The 15,284-nt window shown below is 43.7% G+C and overlaps 1 protein-coding gene across 1 annotated transcript in view; it reads right to left on the bottom strand.

Annotated features, from left to right (window-relative positions):
• SNCG (synuclein gamma) overlaps positions 1-14,278 on the bottom strand; it is a 134,184-nt gene extending 119,906 nt beyond the window's left edge. Inside the window, exon 1 of the mRNA XM_069240620.1 lies at positions 13,730-14,278. Within this exon, the coding sequence (XP_069096721.1) occupies positions 13,730-13,850 (121 nt within the window). The 5' untranslated portion in view covers positions 13,851-14,278. The remainder of the gene's footprint in view (positions 1-13,729) is intronic.
• Between the last annotated feature and the right edge of the window lie 1,006 nt (positions 14,279-15,284).

The raw sequence follows: 15,284 nt of genomic DNA, 5'->3' as shown, positions 1-15,284 counted from the left end.
ATAATCTTGTTGAAAATGGTTACACTGATTTTCCATTATGAATATTTTTTACAAATCCTAGCAGGCATCAACACATTTTACTACATGATGCTTCAAAGAAATGTCACCTAAAATTGCATAGTAGCGAAACTTTTCTTCCTACTTGCATTTTTTTCTTTTTTTTTTAAAGCAAAGAATCATCACTCTTGCTTACAAGCTTCTGCAAACATTTGCATCTAATCAGAGAGCATTCTGGGTTTACACCTTTTTTTACTGGAACCACTTTCAGTAGTGCAGTGTGACCTTAAAACAATTATTCATAGCGCTCACTTTAATAATGAAGGCTTTTTATTAATGAACAATAAATACAAGTTCGAACAGCATTAACATTGGACACCCATACCTCAACTGGAGACTGTTCCTTTCTCTGTAAACTGGCAGCCAAGGTGGTTGTGCTGCAGGGGATTGGACCTTCTTGTCCCAAGGACAAAATAAGCACAAAAACGTGTTGCCCTTGACCCCAAACAATATGTCCTGGGTGTTGGGCAATAGGAATTCCACATCCCCGAGAACTAAGAGGCAAGCCATCTATTATGGGCACCCTTTAGGGGGACTGGATTGCTAATATACAGAAACAACATTACAGTTTATTAAATCAAACACAGAATTTGATCAAGTGGGGGAGCCGGGATTGATCCAGGTTTTCTGGTTTCACATTTTGCAATTCAGCTACTCATTGAACATGCTTTGCGTCCCCTACACCCACCTTACTGCCCTCTTGCCTCCTCCCCCGCCATCCTGCTGGCATCGGTGTACTTCTCATGCATCACAAGCCAAACTTTTAGAGTTGGCCCTGGGTAAATGTTTCTGAGTACCCATGATCTAGCACCTGGATTTAAATGTGAATGGGTACACATACATGGATCTCCGAGCACTGCACACCATATAACTTTTTGCCACATGTCCGACCAGCTCCCTCTTCTGATGAGAGTTGGGGACATGGGGAGCCACAGCTAAAAGTACCCATAAACAACTTTTACATTGACTTTAACTCAGCATGTAGGAAACGAAAGTGAAGAGTCTGCGGGCAAAACAACTGCATTTAAACATGATTCAGAACCTTGGAAAGAATGTTGTGCTTCTGTTGTTGAAAAACTGTCATCAAGACTAAACTCACTGGACAAAGTTGCTACCCAATGTGTGCTATGAACTCAGTTTTCTTCCTGTACCATGCAGGGGGGCCCAAATTAGGGCCTCCAATGACAAAAAAAATATGATAAAAATACTTACCTGGACTTACCTGGGATGGGGTCCCCCATCCTCCGGTGTCTCTTTGGTGTGGATGGGGGTGTTCCTGGAACTTGGGGAGGGCGCCTGTGGACCCATTCCATGGTGTTTCCATGGTGGAAATGGGTCCACAGGTCCCCTAACGCCTGGTCTGACCCCCGTGTTAAATAATGGTGACAAGCAAACTTAGCACTATTATTTAGCCCCTCCTCCCACCCGTGCATCATTTTAGCACAGGAGGATAAATATGGGGCTATGGGGATAGCACCATTTTTTGGATGGAAAGCCTACATTGCATCTCATTGATGCAAGGTGGGTTCACTCATCCAAAAAATGGTGCAAACTCCTATATTTTTACATTAGATGTGTCTAACGTCAAAATATAAATATGGAGTTAGGTTTGCGCCAACTTTGCGTAAAAAATATTACGCAAATGCGGCGCAAAAAAAGTATAAATATGGGCCCATATCTGTAAAGAGAAATAGAAAACAAGCATTTGCAATTCAATAAGTCTCACATTTACTTGAGTTGGAGCTCTTGGATTTGTAAATGCATGACTGGACTTCTTTGCACATACATTTTTCAACCCTGCCACATAGTTTGGTCCTTTCTGACACATAATTTCAGTGGTCCTGCATATAACTTGCTAATAGGCCTACTGGGAGACTTTTTAAAACAAGGCCCTTAAAACAGAAACTACTCCCGGGTGCAAAACAAAAGTTCCAGCCATACAAAAGCTTAAAAATACATGGAATGGTGGGATGGGTTATTATTTTGGGGTCTCCACTACCCTCGTGTGGGGGCCCAGAGATGATCTAGACTGAAAGAGCATGTTGTGAATGTTTTGAAGGTGGTCCCATTATCCTGAGACCACCACAGGCTGAGCTATGAGTACAAATGTTTTGTAAAAGGAATGCCCTGCAAAGCATTATGGGGCAAGATTCCAAGTGCTGTGAATATTGTGGTACGTTTACTGTAATGCTCAGAACAGCTCATAGAGGACACCACAACCAAAATAGCACTTCCAAGAAATATGGTCTTGTAACCTTATAGCTAGCCCATAGAGAGCACAACCACATGAAAACAAACTGGTAGAAAGTAATGCAGTACAACCACATATTTAGCCCCAGGAGAACGTAGTACATAATGCATTTTCAGGATTAGCAGACCAACTGCAATGATATTTCAAACAAGGCCTTTAAAACATAAACTACTCCCAGCTACAAAACAAAAGTTCCAACCATGAGAGAGCTTAAACAGACATTGAATGATGGGAGGGGTTATTATTTTGTGGTCCCATTAACTTAGTGTGGGACGCAGAGATGATCCAGACAGAAAAAGAATGTTGTGGTGAACGTTTTGAAGGTGGTCCCATTGTACTAGGACCACCACAAGTTGAGTTATGAGCAAAGATGTTTCATAAAAAAAATGCTCTGCAAAGCATTATGGGGCAAGTTTCCAAGTGCTGCAAATACTGTAGTATGTTGAGGGTGATGCTCAGAACAACAGCTAGAGGGCACCACAAAAAAATAACATTTCTAAGAAACATGGTCATGTAACCATATAGTTAGCTCCTAGAGAGCATAAATACATGAAAACAGAATGGCAGAACGTAATGCAGTGCAACCATATATGTAGCTCCTAGAGGACATAGTGCATTACATATTTTAAGGGCTAGCAGGCCTACTACAATGATATTACAAACAAGGCCCTTAAAACACAAACTACTCTCAGCTGTAAAACAAATGTTCCAGTCATGAGAGGGGTTAAAAAGGCATTGAATGGTGGGAGGGTTTATTATTTTGGGGTCCCCACTAATCTAGTGTGGGGACCCAGTGATGACAGACAGTGTGTGCTGTGTTGAACGTTTTGCTGGTGGTCAGGCCCATTGTCCTAGGAACACCACATGCTGAGTTATGCGCAAAAATGTTCTTGAAAAAGAATGCCTGTAAAGCATTATAGGGCAAGTTTCCCTGAGTGCAGTGATATTGAAGTATCAGCTCTCCTGTTGTGCTGGGAGAGCCGCTTTGATGATTTCTGTGTTTTATTTAGGTAAAGCATTTACCAATTACAAGGGATTTTGAAAGCCATGGAACACAATGGGAGAGACAAAAGCAAAATTGAAATGATTCCAATTAGGTAACAGTGTGAACAATGTGTTGTGCACTCCAATACCACCGAGTTTGTATGGTTCACGCTCAAAGCACAATGGCCGCTGAGAAGTGCAAAGGGGGGAGACAAATGAAAAAAGTAGTTTGCCCTCTCAAAAGTATATTAACTATTGTGCAATAATCCATGAAATAGGGTCAGTCTGCAAGGAGTAACAAACAAGCCTCAAGGCTGGACAAACGTAAAGCATTTACCAATTACATCAAGGGATTGTTGAAAAGGCAAGTCCAGAAACTAATGAAAGTGATGGGCGTGAGATGGGCGTGCTTAAGGCCACAGAATAGATTACAACAGGTTGAAAAGCAGCACCGGAGTGCTGCTATGCTCAACCTAAAAATGAAAGCTGTGTATTAAATAAAAAGAACCAACCAGAAAATCACAGTCCCATTACACATTTTATTAAATCAAGTAAAGTCAAAATCTGTCACTTTGACTACCATGGAATATGAATTTAGATGAAACATTTTATATGGTCTTATTGCAAATTACATTTTGAGTAAAGCCAGGCATGCCGCCCTTGGTGTTAACAGATAAGAAATGTAATTTTCCACTGATTTTATGTCTATTGACAAAAAAGGAAGGTTTGGGTTCCTGCTGGTAATAAGATGCTCTGTTTTGGATGCATTTCATTTTCAGGTGGCGCGCACAAGCGCTATGGCCTGTTGGAAGTATTGTGTGCTTTTAACCATGCCCACCACACGCCCCTCACTTTCACTCGTTCGTGGGTTTGCCTTTTAAAAATCATTTATAATCATCAGTAAATGCTTCATGTTTGTCCTGCCTTGGGCGGTTTGATTACCGCCTTGCAGACTGCCCCTGTTACATGGATAATTGCATGATTGTAGATATGTTTGACTGTGAGCAAATTTATTTTTCTTTCTGTGTCTCTCCTTCGTCTCATGCTCCTGGAGGCCATGGCGCTTTAAATCCGCTCACTTATGTCGACTGTTTTACTTTTCATTTTTTATTTATGTGGCAAGAAAAGTCCAGTGAGGAATTTAAAACTCTTATAGCTCTACCTCTAGCAAATTCGAGACCCGCTGAATTGTAAATGCTTCTGTTATTACTAAGGGCCTCGTTGAGATTCCTACACTGTTACTGGTTCAGGTAAAAGCAAGTGTTTGCTTCTGATTCAAGATTGTAACTGTTGAGTTAATATATTTTCCAACACAGTCGTCCTGATGAACCACATCTACCTTACTGGCAGAGCAAATTATGTAGACGTACTTCCTTTTTGCAGCACTTGTGTTCAGTTGCTGATTCACAATGGAACAATGGAACAGTGCCTAAAGTGTGTTTCCCCTTTAAATCGATTTAGTTGTGATCATCCCCTTTAAACCTTACTTGGAACGTTTGAAATCTAAGCGAAAGAGAGTGGAGAATGCCAAAGGTGCTCGCACATCAACACAGGTTTATCGGCCAGGGCACACCCAAAGTGAAACTCCGTGTAGTGAATCCAAGTGGTAATTCAAGAATTGAGTCAAAGTCCAGCAAACAGGTGACACTGGATATTTATTACAGGTGAGAACAAGTGGTCAGAGTTCCAGTCAAATGACCACATACAACACCAGTCACTTGCCTGATACCGACGCGACCGGTACGGTATTACTCTACGCTCAATTAGGCTTATCATGGCCGTCGTTGCTACCTGTACTCCATATGATTGAATCACCGGGAGATCAACATCAATCATTTTTTTGGAACTCCTTTTTACTTCTCTTTACTTACATATGTCCGCATAGCTGAAGCCTTGACAAAGTCTAGGAGATGAAACACGTGTCGGCTATTTTGCTGTATGGACTTGTGTTGTATGTGGTCATTTGACTAGAACTCTGACCACTTGTTCTCACCTGTAATAAATATCCAGTGTCACCTGTTTGCTGGACTTCGACTCAATTCTTGAATTACCACTTGGATTCACTACACGGAGTTTCACTTTGGGTGTGCCCTGGCCTTTGTGTTCTCATTACTTGGAACGTTTGTTGAATCCCCTGTCACCAACTCAGAAAAATCCCCATTCCCATTCATCAAGCTCCTTGCAGCCATGAACTAGGTAAAGCTGCAGGTGCAAACGGCAGGACCTCAACAATCTTTCAAATAACGTTTACTCTTCTTTTTACAATCATTAAGTGCTGGAGCTTTTCCCTTCCCACTCAGTGATAGACCGTTTTGCAGCTTTTTAGCACACTTACCCAATTCTCTGCTTCTGTTTTTTTTATCCCCACGGCACCACTAAATAATGAACGCCATATTTCATAGATTAGTCGGTGGCAAGAAATAATACTGAAACATTGTGGTCGTCCTTTAATGCACTTTGCTCGTTTGACAGATTTTTTTTTAATTGTTCAATTAAACACAAACAAAACCACAGACCCACATAATCCCCAATCTACTTTAAGAAATTAGCATTGTCAAAACGAATAGGCCTGACTTGCATTTTGAGCTCTAATCAAAATATGAAAAGGTCTGCTAACGAGAAACACAAAACAAATGGCGACTGGTTACTATATACAATACATCTGTGAGCTATACAAATTATCCCATGATTCAGTGTACGATCGGGATATAAAATAGATATTTGTGCATTGCAATGGAAGCACTCTATAGGAGGCAGACTGACACACTAAACAGGCAATAGCGAGAAAAGAACGAAATACTTCTCTTATGGAGCCCAAACCCACTCTGCGTGTATTTTATAGACCATGTAACAAAAAGTATTGCATTTAGTTGCCCTGTCAAGCCACAACTAATACAAATTGCACCAAGGGGTGGGGGTTGTGGTGGGCTGGTGAAGATCCAAGTGCGGTCCATACATGTGATTCTAAATGAGTGGTTGGACAGGGACTGTGTCTGCCATATGCTAAGCTTGTGCTTCTGAAGTGGCGATGAGACTGGGAGTCCGAGACTGGTGCCGCTTAAAGGCTGATGAGCTTAACATTAGCGAAATGCCGAGACAATATGTTTTAAAGAAAATTAGTCTAGTGCTACACCAATCAAACTTCCGCTGAGTGCCTCTAATAGGCCAGCCGGGCTGAGGAAGAACCAGGTTCTTACCTGGTGGGAATATTGGTAGTTTGATGAGGCTGGGCAGTTGTAAGTTAAGCAGAAGCTGTTCAGTATGGCTGATGTTGTGGGCCAGAAATATTAGTGAAAAGTGAATCTGATGTCTCTGAAAGGCTAGTAAGACTTGGGCAGCATCCGTCATATGTCAGTATGCTACTGCTGCCGCTTTTAATTCATAGTTTGTTACATGCCAGACCAAAGCCCTTGAAAGTCACTATATCACCCTTTACTACTGAATCTGGGTAACACTGAATTGGATCTCAGTAACACTTGCGGGGCAGATTTAGGGAAAGTGGCGCTGGCCTGGAAGGGGGTGGGTGCTGACCTCAGGGGAGGAGGCGCTGTGTTTATCAATAACTTACTATTTGAAAGCACCGGAAGCAAAGTTCCATGTGTACCAGCTGTCAGGCAACAATAAAAATGTCAGCATAACTCTTCTGATTAATGTTCCTGACAGAGAGAGATCGAAGTTTTGTCCAGTGGCTGTACTGACTCGTCATAAAGTAGCGCAGAGGGTTAATATGCCTGCTGCAAAGAACAGAGCTGTGTTTTATGTGGATAGCTGAGTAGGTTAGTAAATCTAGCCTTTACCATATCTTTAAAACAAATCAAATGTATGTGAGAGAGGGGGCTATGGAGAGATGAGGGGCACTTCTGCTGGGTGGTAGTGAGGGAATCCGAAGAGGATGTCATTTGAGGGAGGGAGGGCAAAAAAAGGTTGTCGCACAGGACGGCACAGGTGCTAACTCGAGTATCCCCTCCATTCAATACTCAAAGCCCATTTAGACTTGACGTGCATGCGGAAAAGTGGACAATAGCCGAGCATTGCTCCATTAGCACTGCATATTTGATCAAGCGCACCTGCCCTGCAGCAATACAAACAGGTCAGCGCCGCGAACTTAAATGCAGCACCTACACCACACAAGCACCAAACGCCAAGTTTGCGCCCTAGAGGTGGCAGCTCACACATGCGTGTGTGTGAGACGCCAGAGGACAAGGGACACGTCTCGGGGCAAATACGCAGTCGTAAATTAACTTTGTTTAAACTCAGTCAGATCATCCTCTCTCTTGAGCTATGAGAGGCCCAGAGACGTGCTATTTAACAGTTAAACACATGGTAAAGCTGAGGCACACAGGTACAGCACAAAACGAGAACAATCTACGCTACATTAAATGCCAACCCGTATCCCATAAAGCCCTGCACCGTCCACGCCCTGATGCAGGACCTTCTGGCGCCAGCGGCTTCTTTCTGCCACGCCCAAAAGAGCCCAGGAGATCAGCAGTGCGGAGAACTGTCCGCAGAATCCCTCCCTGCCGCCCGCTGGATACAAAGGCAACTCCCAGGATTACACTACTAGGATTCTGTCGCAATCAACGGAGAAGAATTTAACATCTCGAGAGATTTAGTTAAAGAACATTTAATCTAGTCATTTTCATTTTATTGAGCTATATCTCTGATGAGCGTGCACGCTGCTAGTCGCATCTTCCTAATTAAATACTGTCTGAAACGTTCAACGTGTTACGTACACCACCGAGTCCCACATTAAGTACTCACCCAAAAAAAAAAAAAAACAGAATCAGGCTGGGTGCAGACACCCCCCTAATAGTGCACGCCTTCTATTTCGTTTCAATAATTCAAACCCTGGAAGTTAAAATTGGTGTTGAGAAGTGTTGCATGTACTGATAATTAGACTTGGGTTGCGCTGGACTGAGACTGGGCAGGGAATCCGCGTTTAGTGATTTCCTGGCATCCCTTTAAGCCCCTCCAAAACCACCAGGCTAAACGGCACCCCGTGACCCCACTGACCCTTCCGGGCACTGAGATCTAAAATAACAGGGCAAAACACAGTATTGTGCAGCAAGACATAGCATGGTGCAGAGTGACGTAGCATAATAAAACATGGCACAGCATTTACGATATAGCCGGGCACCGCACATGACAGGCGGGCATATCATAACATTGCATAGTATAGAAAAGACAAACTATAGTGGCACCGCACACAACAAAGGGACTAGGATAACGCAGTGGGTTGACGCACAGGGTGCAAAGATCAGTGAGCCACGTGAAGTAGACATTTTAAATCTCGGCAGGGCCAACTCAGCGTTTGATCAACACAGGGGGGTAAATTACTATTCTGTTTTCTTGCTGCTAACTCAACAGCAGTCAATTTATCGTATTCTCCAGTTGTTGTTAGTGACCCGAGTTGCGTGTATGTGTTTAAATGCGTGCCAGAAATCACCTTAAAAAGTTAAACATGCGATTAATAACCTTTATTTAACGTATACATTGATGACGCGGTACCAGGAACATACTAAGCTCACACGTCGAAACATTTAAATGTTAGTGAACATAAAGCTGTGCCAGAATGTGGGAAGTGCTTTGAACATTCTTTCCGTGTGTCCGACAGTGTCCAGCACTATGGGAAAACATTAGCTTAGGGCTATTTATTTCTGCGATTTGAAATAGTACCCAAGGGCCTCCGAGCGTTTTCAAATAGAACAGAGAGCGTTAAAGAGACATTAAGAGTAACACGGTAGTAGGAAATAAAATATACAGCAACAGTGGTTACTCATGACTAGTTACCTATTTACCTCGTACTACTACATAAAATATATTTAGAGAAATTACACAAGAGATACAAGGTTATACAGAAGTGGGAGTGAAGGTCTAGTATGGTTCCTGACGAGTGGCATGACTGTGAAAAATTACTTTGGGGCTTATGTTGTCCCATGCAGGGCGCACATGGCGCTGGCGTGTGCGAAGATGCAGTGTTTTTTTTTTTTTTTCTCCCGAGGCTGCCACACCTCGGATGCCTTCTCCTTTGACATCCCCAGTGAGAACACTGGACGTCCACTCCATCAGTGTACATTAGCATATGCTGCATTATGACGCCGAGCCTTGAGGGGGAGGTGAAATGCAGTTATGGGTGTGCCCGCGTGCCCTGGACTCAAGCCTGCAGGATGGCGGCCTGGGGGCTTTCCCAGGGTCCATCGTTTGCAGTCTAAGATGGAGCCACAGAGCTCTGCGTTTTCTCATAGGGAACAGGTTCATACTGGACCCCAGGGCAATCTGGCATTGCCAGATGGGCTGGCCTACAGGTCATTGACAGGGCCTGTTTTATGGACTGGTGGGCTTTTTTATACTGTTGATTACCTGATGTTACCGCAATCACTGCCTGCAGCGGGCACAGATGAATGCAGTCTCCCATACTGTGCACAATACCTTCAGAGCGAACCTTTACGTTCAACCTATGCCTATGTGCAGACTACCCTGATTTGTACTAAACGAATGGGACGCCTGTTTAGCTATTTGAAGTGCTACTAAGGGCCACCTTTATTTTTCGTGCCCAGGCCTATTTTCTGTCTGAGCCTGCCTAGGAATTACTGTTGTGGGCGCCCACTGGTATAAAGGTATATACACATTGATCATACATATGACGTGCAGGCGAGGTTGCCAAGGACTCGCTGCTTCAACCCTGCGCTTCTCTGTAATGTGGTACTATATTCTAGAGAGCTTTGTTGAAGAGCCTACAGCAACCACAGTGCATCAGCCAATTCAATGCAAGACCAGGACTGGTGAGACGTGTTCCTTAGTGACCTGAAGTATTTAGAAACTTTACCGATAGCCAGTGCTTAATTTGTAAAAACAAACGTGCCGGTACCCAAGGCCCTCTTTTTACACGCGTCTGGTGCAATTAAATTTCCGAACACGGAATACTGAGGCGGCGTAATCCTGAAGCAATCTCGGGCCTCTTCAATCCATATAAAGCCACTCCCTGCCCCTTCAGCTCACTCTTGTAGCTTTCTACATTCTCCCTTTGTGACGCTTTTTCGTTTTTACTTTCTTCCGTCTTTCCCATATGTGTCTTTAGCTCGCAGCAAATGCTTGAGGCAAAAGAATAAGCCCTGGCCCTCAAAAATAAGTGCCAGTGCTTAGCACCGGAAACAACAAGCACAAATGAAGCAATGCGATAGACCCATTCACTCTGTTCATTAAGTGCTTCTGAAGCTCCATATGAAAGATCCTAATTGGAAAACAGAAGATGCCTCTAAAAGAAACAGAAGGTGCATTCATTGTATTTACCTGTGCGTCGACCTTTTCAAGTTGGAAAGGTTTAGGGTTCCAGGAAGAATAGTACTGACGTTTTAGAGGACTTGATACTTTCAACCATTATTTCTAAAATTGTCTGCCACGAAGACAGCAGTGTAATAAGAAACTTCTTAAAATGAACGATTAAGAAAGCACGCTGCATTGTTAGTAAAATATTATGTTGATCTAATCGTTTCCGTCACTCATGTATTTCCCTCCTTTAATCACACTTTGACTCGTCCACTTCTTTATTACTTAAGTCATTCACTCATTATTTGTTCACTCACTCATTCACCCACTCACCAATTTCCCTGCCCTTCCCCTTTCTCACTGTCTCTCAAACAGGCTACTGACTTCAGGGCACAAATGCATTCTAAAGGCCCAGTTCATTTGCATATTAGGACTACGTTTCTCCTCACCCGTACCTTCTACTCCCACGCACCACACTCCCCAATGCTTGTAGCAGGAAATTGCTTGTTTTGGGAAACGTTATTATTTCAACCAGACTGCAATTTGGTCACCGTAGAAAGGACGACTTGGTATTACCAGCATTCTGAATAAAGGAAATTTGACGGCAATGACTCTACAACATCCAAACCTTAGCACTAGGGAGAAAATTAAATAAGGCTATAGTATCCAAAAATCTATTTAGATTTCACGGGGTAGTCAAAATAGTGAAGAAGACATTTGCTGAGAAAGGCCTTCCAGCTACAGTGCACTCATTTCTGCCTCGCTACCTGGAGACCTGGGTCTGGGGGTTAACTTCTTAACTTTGCCCCAGGAGACGAGTTTTAACACTGGCTACCGCACTTGACAAAATTGTACGACACTGGGGGTAAAATACCATATTCATTTGTGTCTTAGTGCCTTGATCTGCAAAAAATTCAGGGGAAAGTTGTGAGAATGAAGAGGGAATAATAGCAGTACATCTGTTACAAAACTACAGATATCCCACCCTCCCAACACTGTGCTACAGCACCTTTTTACAAAAGGGGGGGAAAGTGAACTTCCGGATGGAGGTTATGACCTTGGAAGCTGGTAATACCTCAAGAAATGCCAAAGGATCAGCTGCCCAGTGTAGACATGCCAGTGAACCACCATTTTCGGTGGCCTGACCTCTATGCAACACTCCAGGGAAACCATGCAGTCTTGCACTGACCCCCAACAAAAATGTCCCTCATATGCTGGGTGTACTCTGCAAGCACATTCAGACACCTCTAATGTATTTTCTATTCAAGGGTACATTTCTATGAGCATCAAGAGGCGATATTTATTCCACAGAGCACCAGCTGTTTTGAAATTCTTCCTTCAGAAAGAAAGCCCAAGTTCACTAGTGGGGATCTTTAAAGTGGGCGGCCTTCAGCAGATAGAGTCCGGACTTCCACTGCAGTTGCGGCTGGACAGATTAACACTAAACCAGGATAACCCCAGCATTAAGTAATAAATAAGAAGCTGAAACTTTGCACTCTGGGAAAAAGTTCCAGTTTCAGATTAGCTCCAGTCTATTCAATTATTAAATCAGTGGCTCTCCATAGGCTTGGAAAGTACGGTAAGATAAATCAGTGAGATAAGTATCCATGGTAGAGCTTCCTGTATTAGTGAAATCTTAATCTCGTTTGCATCATCATTGGCACTCTCATAAGGAGGCCAACATTGATAATGGCTGAAATAATCAACTACCTATCACATTCTGTAAATACGTGAGGTGCACTTACTTTGGGGGAGGGGTGTCACTATAAGTTCTTGTGCCTTCGGGTTTATGTACCATCTTGGGGGCTTCAGTCAGAGCCAGTACTATGGCAAAGCTGTTCTATGCAGTCAACTAAGGTGCCAGCAGCAGGAAACTAACAATTTACCTTTGAAATAAAAATAATGCCAACTGGAGCTGAGAAATGCAAAACTATTGGACATTCTCTAGAGTGGCAACATCCTTGCTACAGCCCTAGATTCAGGATTTGACAGGAGAGTTAACACCGCACCTATCCCAAAACTCCTATTGCCCCCAGAAGCAGACAGCTAAATTTGGTAGCTGTAGCACCTCATGATCATCCTGATCCCCTCTTTTATCAAGGTGGGGAACCAATAAAAGAGTATTTGCACCATAAAAAGGCACACCCCATCCAGCCCCAATGTCACTTGTGGCTAGAGTTACATTATGACCTTATTAAATTCTTATTTTATAGCACTTTCTGGCACAGACTTGTAACGTGGTGATAACGTCCATGGTGAGAGTTGTTATTGCTCATCTAAAAGGAGCTAAATAAACCACCCACCTCTGACGAACGAAAGGTTGAGGGTTCACATCTGCATTTGAACCAATAAACATACAGAGTACACGTACATCTTTTCATTAAATATATTATCTCACTGACAGAGGGGTTAAACATTATCTCAATATGTTTTCAGTGTGTGTTTTCAAACATCCACAGTAAATTTGAGATCAGTGAACGTATGCCATTCTGCAGCTTGTGAGGTACCACCAGACAATGGTTCTTACATTCGTAATTTATCAACCCCCATTGTTGTTATCTAACGAATATTCCAAGCCACCAACAAATCTTCGTTTCCAAGTTGCAATTCGTGGTATAATCCATTGTAAAACCTCATTGCTCAGTCTTACAGGTGAGAATAATGTGCAATAAAGGCTGTCTGCTGGGTGATGGAGGATGGATGTCACTTGTTTCTGTTTGCCAGAGGGCAAATGCAGTTTTTCAAGCAACCGTGCAAGTTAGGGGCACATGGCCAGACTGAGCACAACAATGTAGCTTGTGGCATTTGGATAGACAGGGTGCAGAGCTTACACAACATGGACAGGGCGAATTAGCTTGCGCCACTTATAGAGCTCGAAGAACAAACTATGATTAGCTACTTCCACACAGGGTAGATGGTGTAAACTGGTCAGTGTGCCCAACCTGAGAGTGTGGGTAAGCCTGATGGTCATGCTTAGACAAGGTGAATTAGCTGCAGCCAGACGGAATGAGTGGGCATAGGTAAAAGGGAGGATTGTGGAGGGTAAAACATAGGGACAGACAGGGCATGGCCACTTTGAGGATATAGTATTAACTAGTAAAGTAGAAACAAATGAACGACCCACTAGCCCTCACCCTCTGTTAGATACAAGTAAGATTGAGTGTTCCTTACCCACATACATGACACCCTCTTTGGTTTTCTCTGCGGCCTCGGACACACCCTGCTTGGTCTTTTCAGCAGCGGCGACCACACCCTCTTTGGCAATGGAGAAGCCTTTCTTGAAGACGTCCATTCTTGGTGATCTGTGCTGGCTTTGGTAGATCTGTGGGGTTCCGGATTCTGGTGCCTGGGTACCACTGCAGGGTGCACTCTATGGTCTCAGCGGTTGTCTTGGCACGGCCTCGCCCTGTAGCTTGTGCCTGCTTCTTGCCCCCTGCCACCTACAGTTGCAACGGGATGTCCTTATGGAAGTGGTGGAGTTGCCAGCCCTGCCCAGCTTTTATGTATAAGCAGCACTGCGGCCCGGCCAATGCCAACGGATCCCAGGCTCTAAAATATTAATGATGTGGATGTTGGAGAAGGGAGAGGGCAGGTGGGGGGAGGAGATGCGGACACTGAGACCCTCTAGAGCAGTCTCAGCCGGATGAGGATTTTTTTCAGGTCCTCTCTGCTGCAGTATGCTTTGGTTTCAAGGACACGCCGCAGAAGCCCTCAGACTGTGACGGGGACGTGTGCGCTGCAGAGATGCTCAGGCGGACGAGAGGCAGGCTGGGAGGCAAGGGAGAGTGGGGATCGCCGGAGGGAGGCGAAGGCTGAGGCATCGCTCCTTGCTGAAAACACAGCTGCAACCGAAGGCTGCGAATTCCCCAGGACCTTCTAACTCGCAAACAAAGCTATCCCTTGCGATTTGCCCACGTGCCCAACGCTTCCAGTGAAGGCTGGTAAAAGAAAGAAAATATTAAAAGCTGTTTCTTTGTACCCATTTACAGATAAAAATGTGAAAGTAAATAAAGTAGAAACTCCTTCACCAGTGCTTTACAGTTGCAAAACCCACCCCCAAAGGAATATTATTGCACACGAAGTCGGATTCCACGCCAAACACAAACACAGGGTGTTTGCAAAATGCCGCTTCAAGAATCTAAATGCACAAATGAGCTTTCTCTCTCTCTTTAAAACTATGTCAACTTTGCGATGCATTGTTTGAGGGAATTATTCCGTTGAAGTCGTACCGTTACATTGTAAACTGCGATCTTAGGCTTGGTGCAGAGGATTGCAAGTCTGGGTGAAGGTTTCTGGGGGTCCCAGTAAATATTCAGTGACATGCCTTTCCTCCACGTCTTCCTGTCTTGATTCAGCCACCCCCAACTCTTTATTCAGGTATCAAAGTGAAGCTGTCGCAGGCTCTATTGGTGAATGAAGACATTGCTTGGTCCCCACCGACGACCAGTCTCAGCTCTCAAGGTTGCTCTTATGTCGCTTATCTGTTAACACACAGAATAGACTCGAATATATATATCAAAACACACATCCTCTCCCTAAAGAACTCTTGGAAAATTTATGAGATCTAAATTTTATCCTTTAAGATCCATAGATCAAGATTCAACCATAAGGATTCTGACATATCTTCCCATGTGCTTTTTACTGAGCTCAGGGTCACCCAGAAGGCATTATGGGCTCAGAGCTACAGCACAAGATGGAGTCTTTGTCTCTGTGCAGACTAACATGA

Source organism: Pleurodeles waltl, chromosome 6 (assembly GCF_031143425.1).
Source record: "Pleurodeles waltl isolate 20211129_DDA chromosome 6, aPleWal1.hap1.20221129, whole genome shotgun sequence".
Classification (NCBI taxonomy): Eukaryota; Metazoa; Chordata; class Amphibia; order Caudata; family Salamandridae; genus Pleurodeles; species Pleurodeles waltl.
The sequence above is the reverse complement of the archived record's forward strand: the minus strand, read 5'-3'. Positions and strand labels throughout refer to the sequence as shown.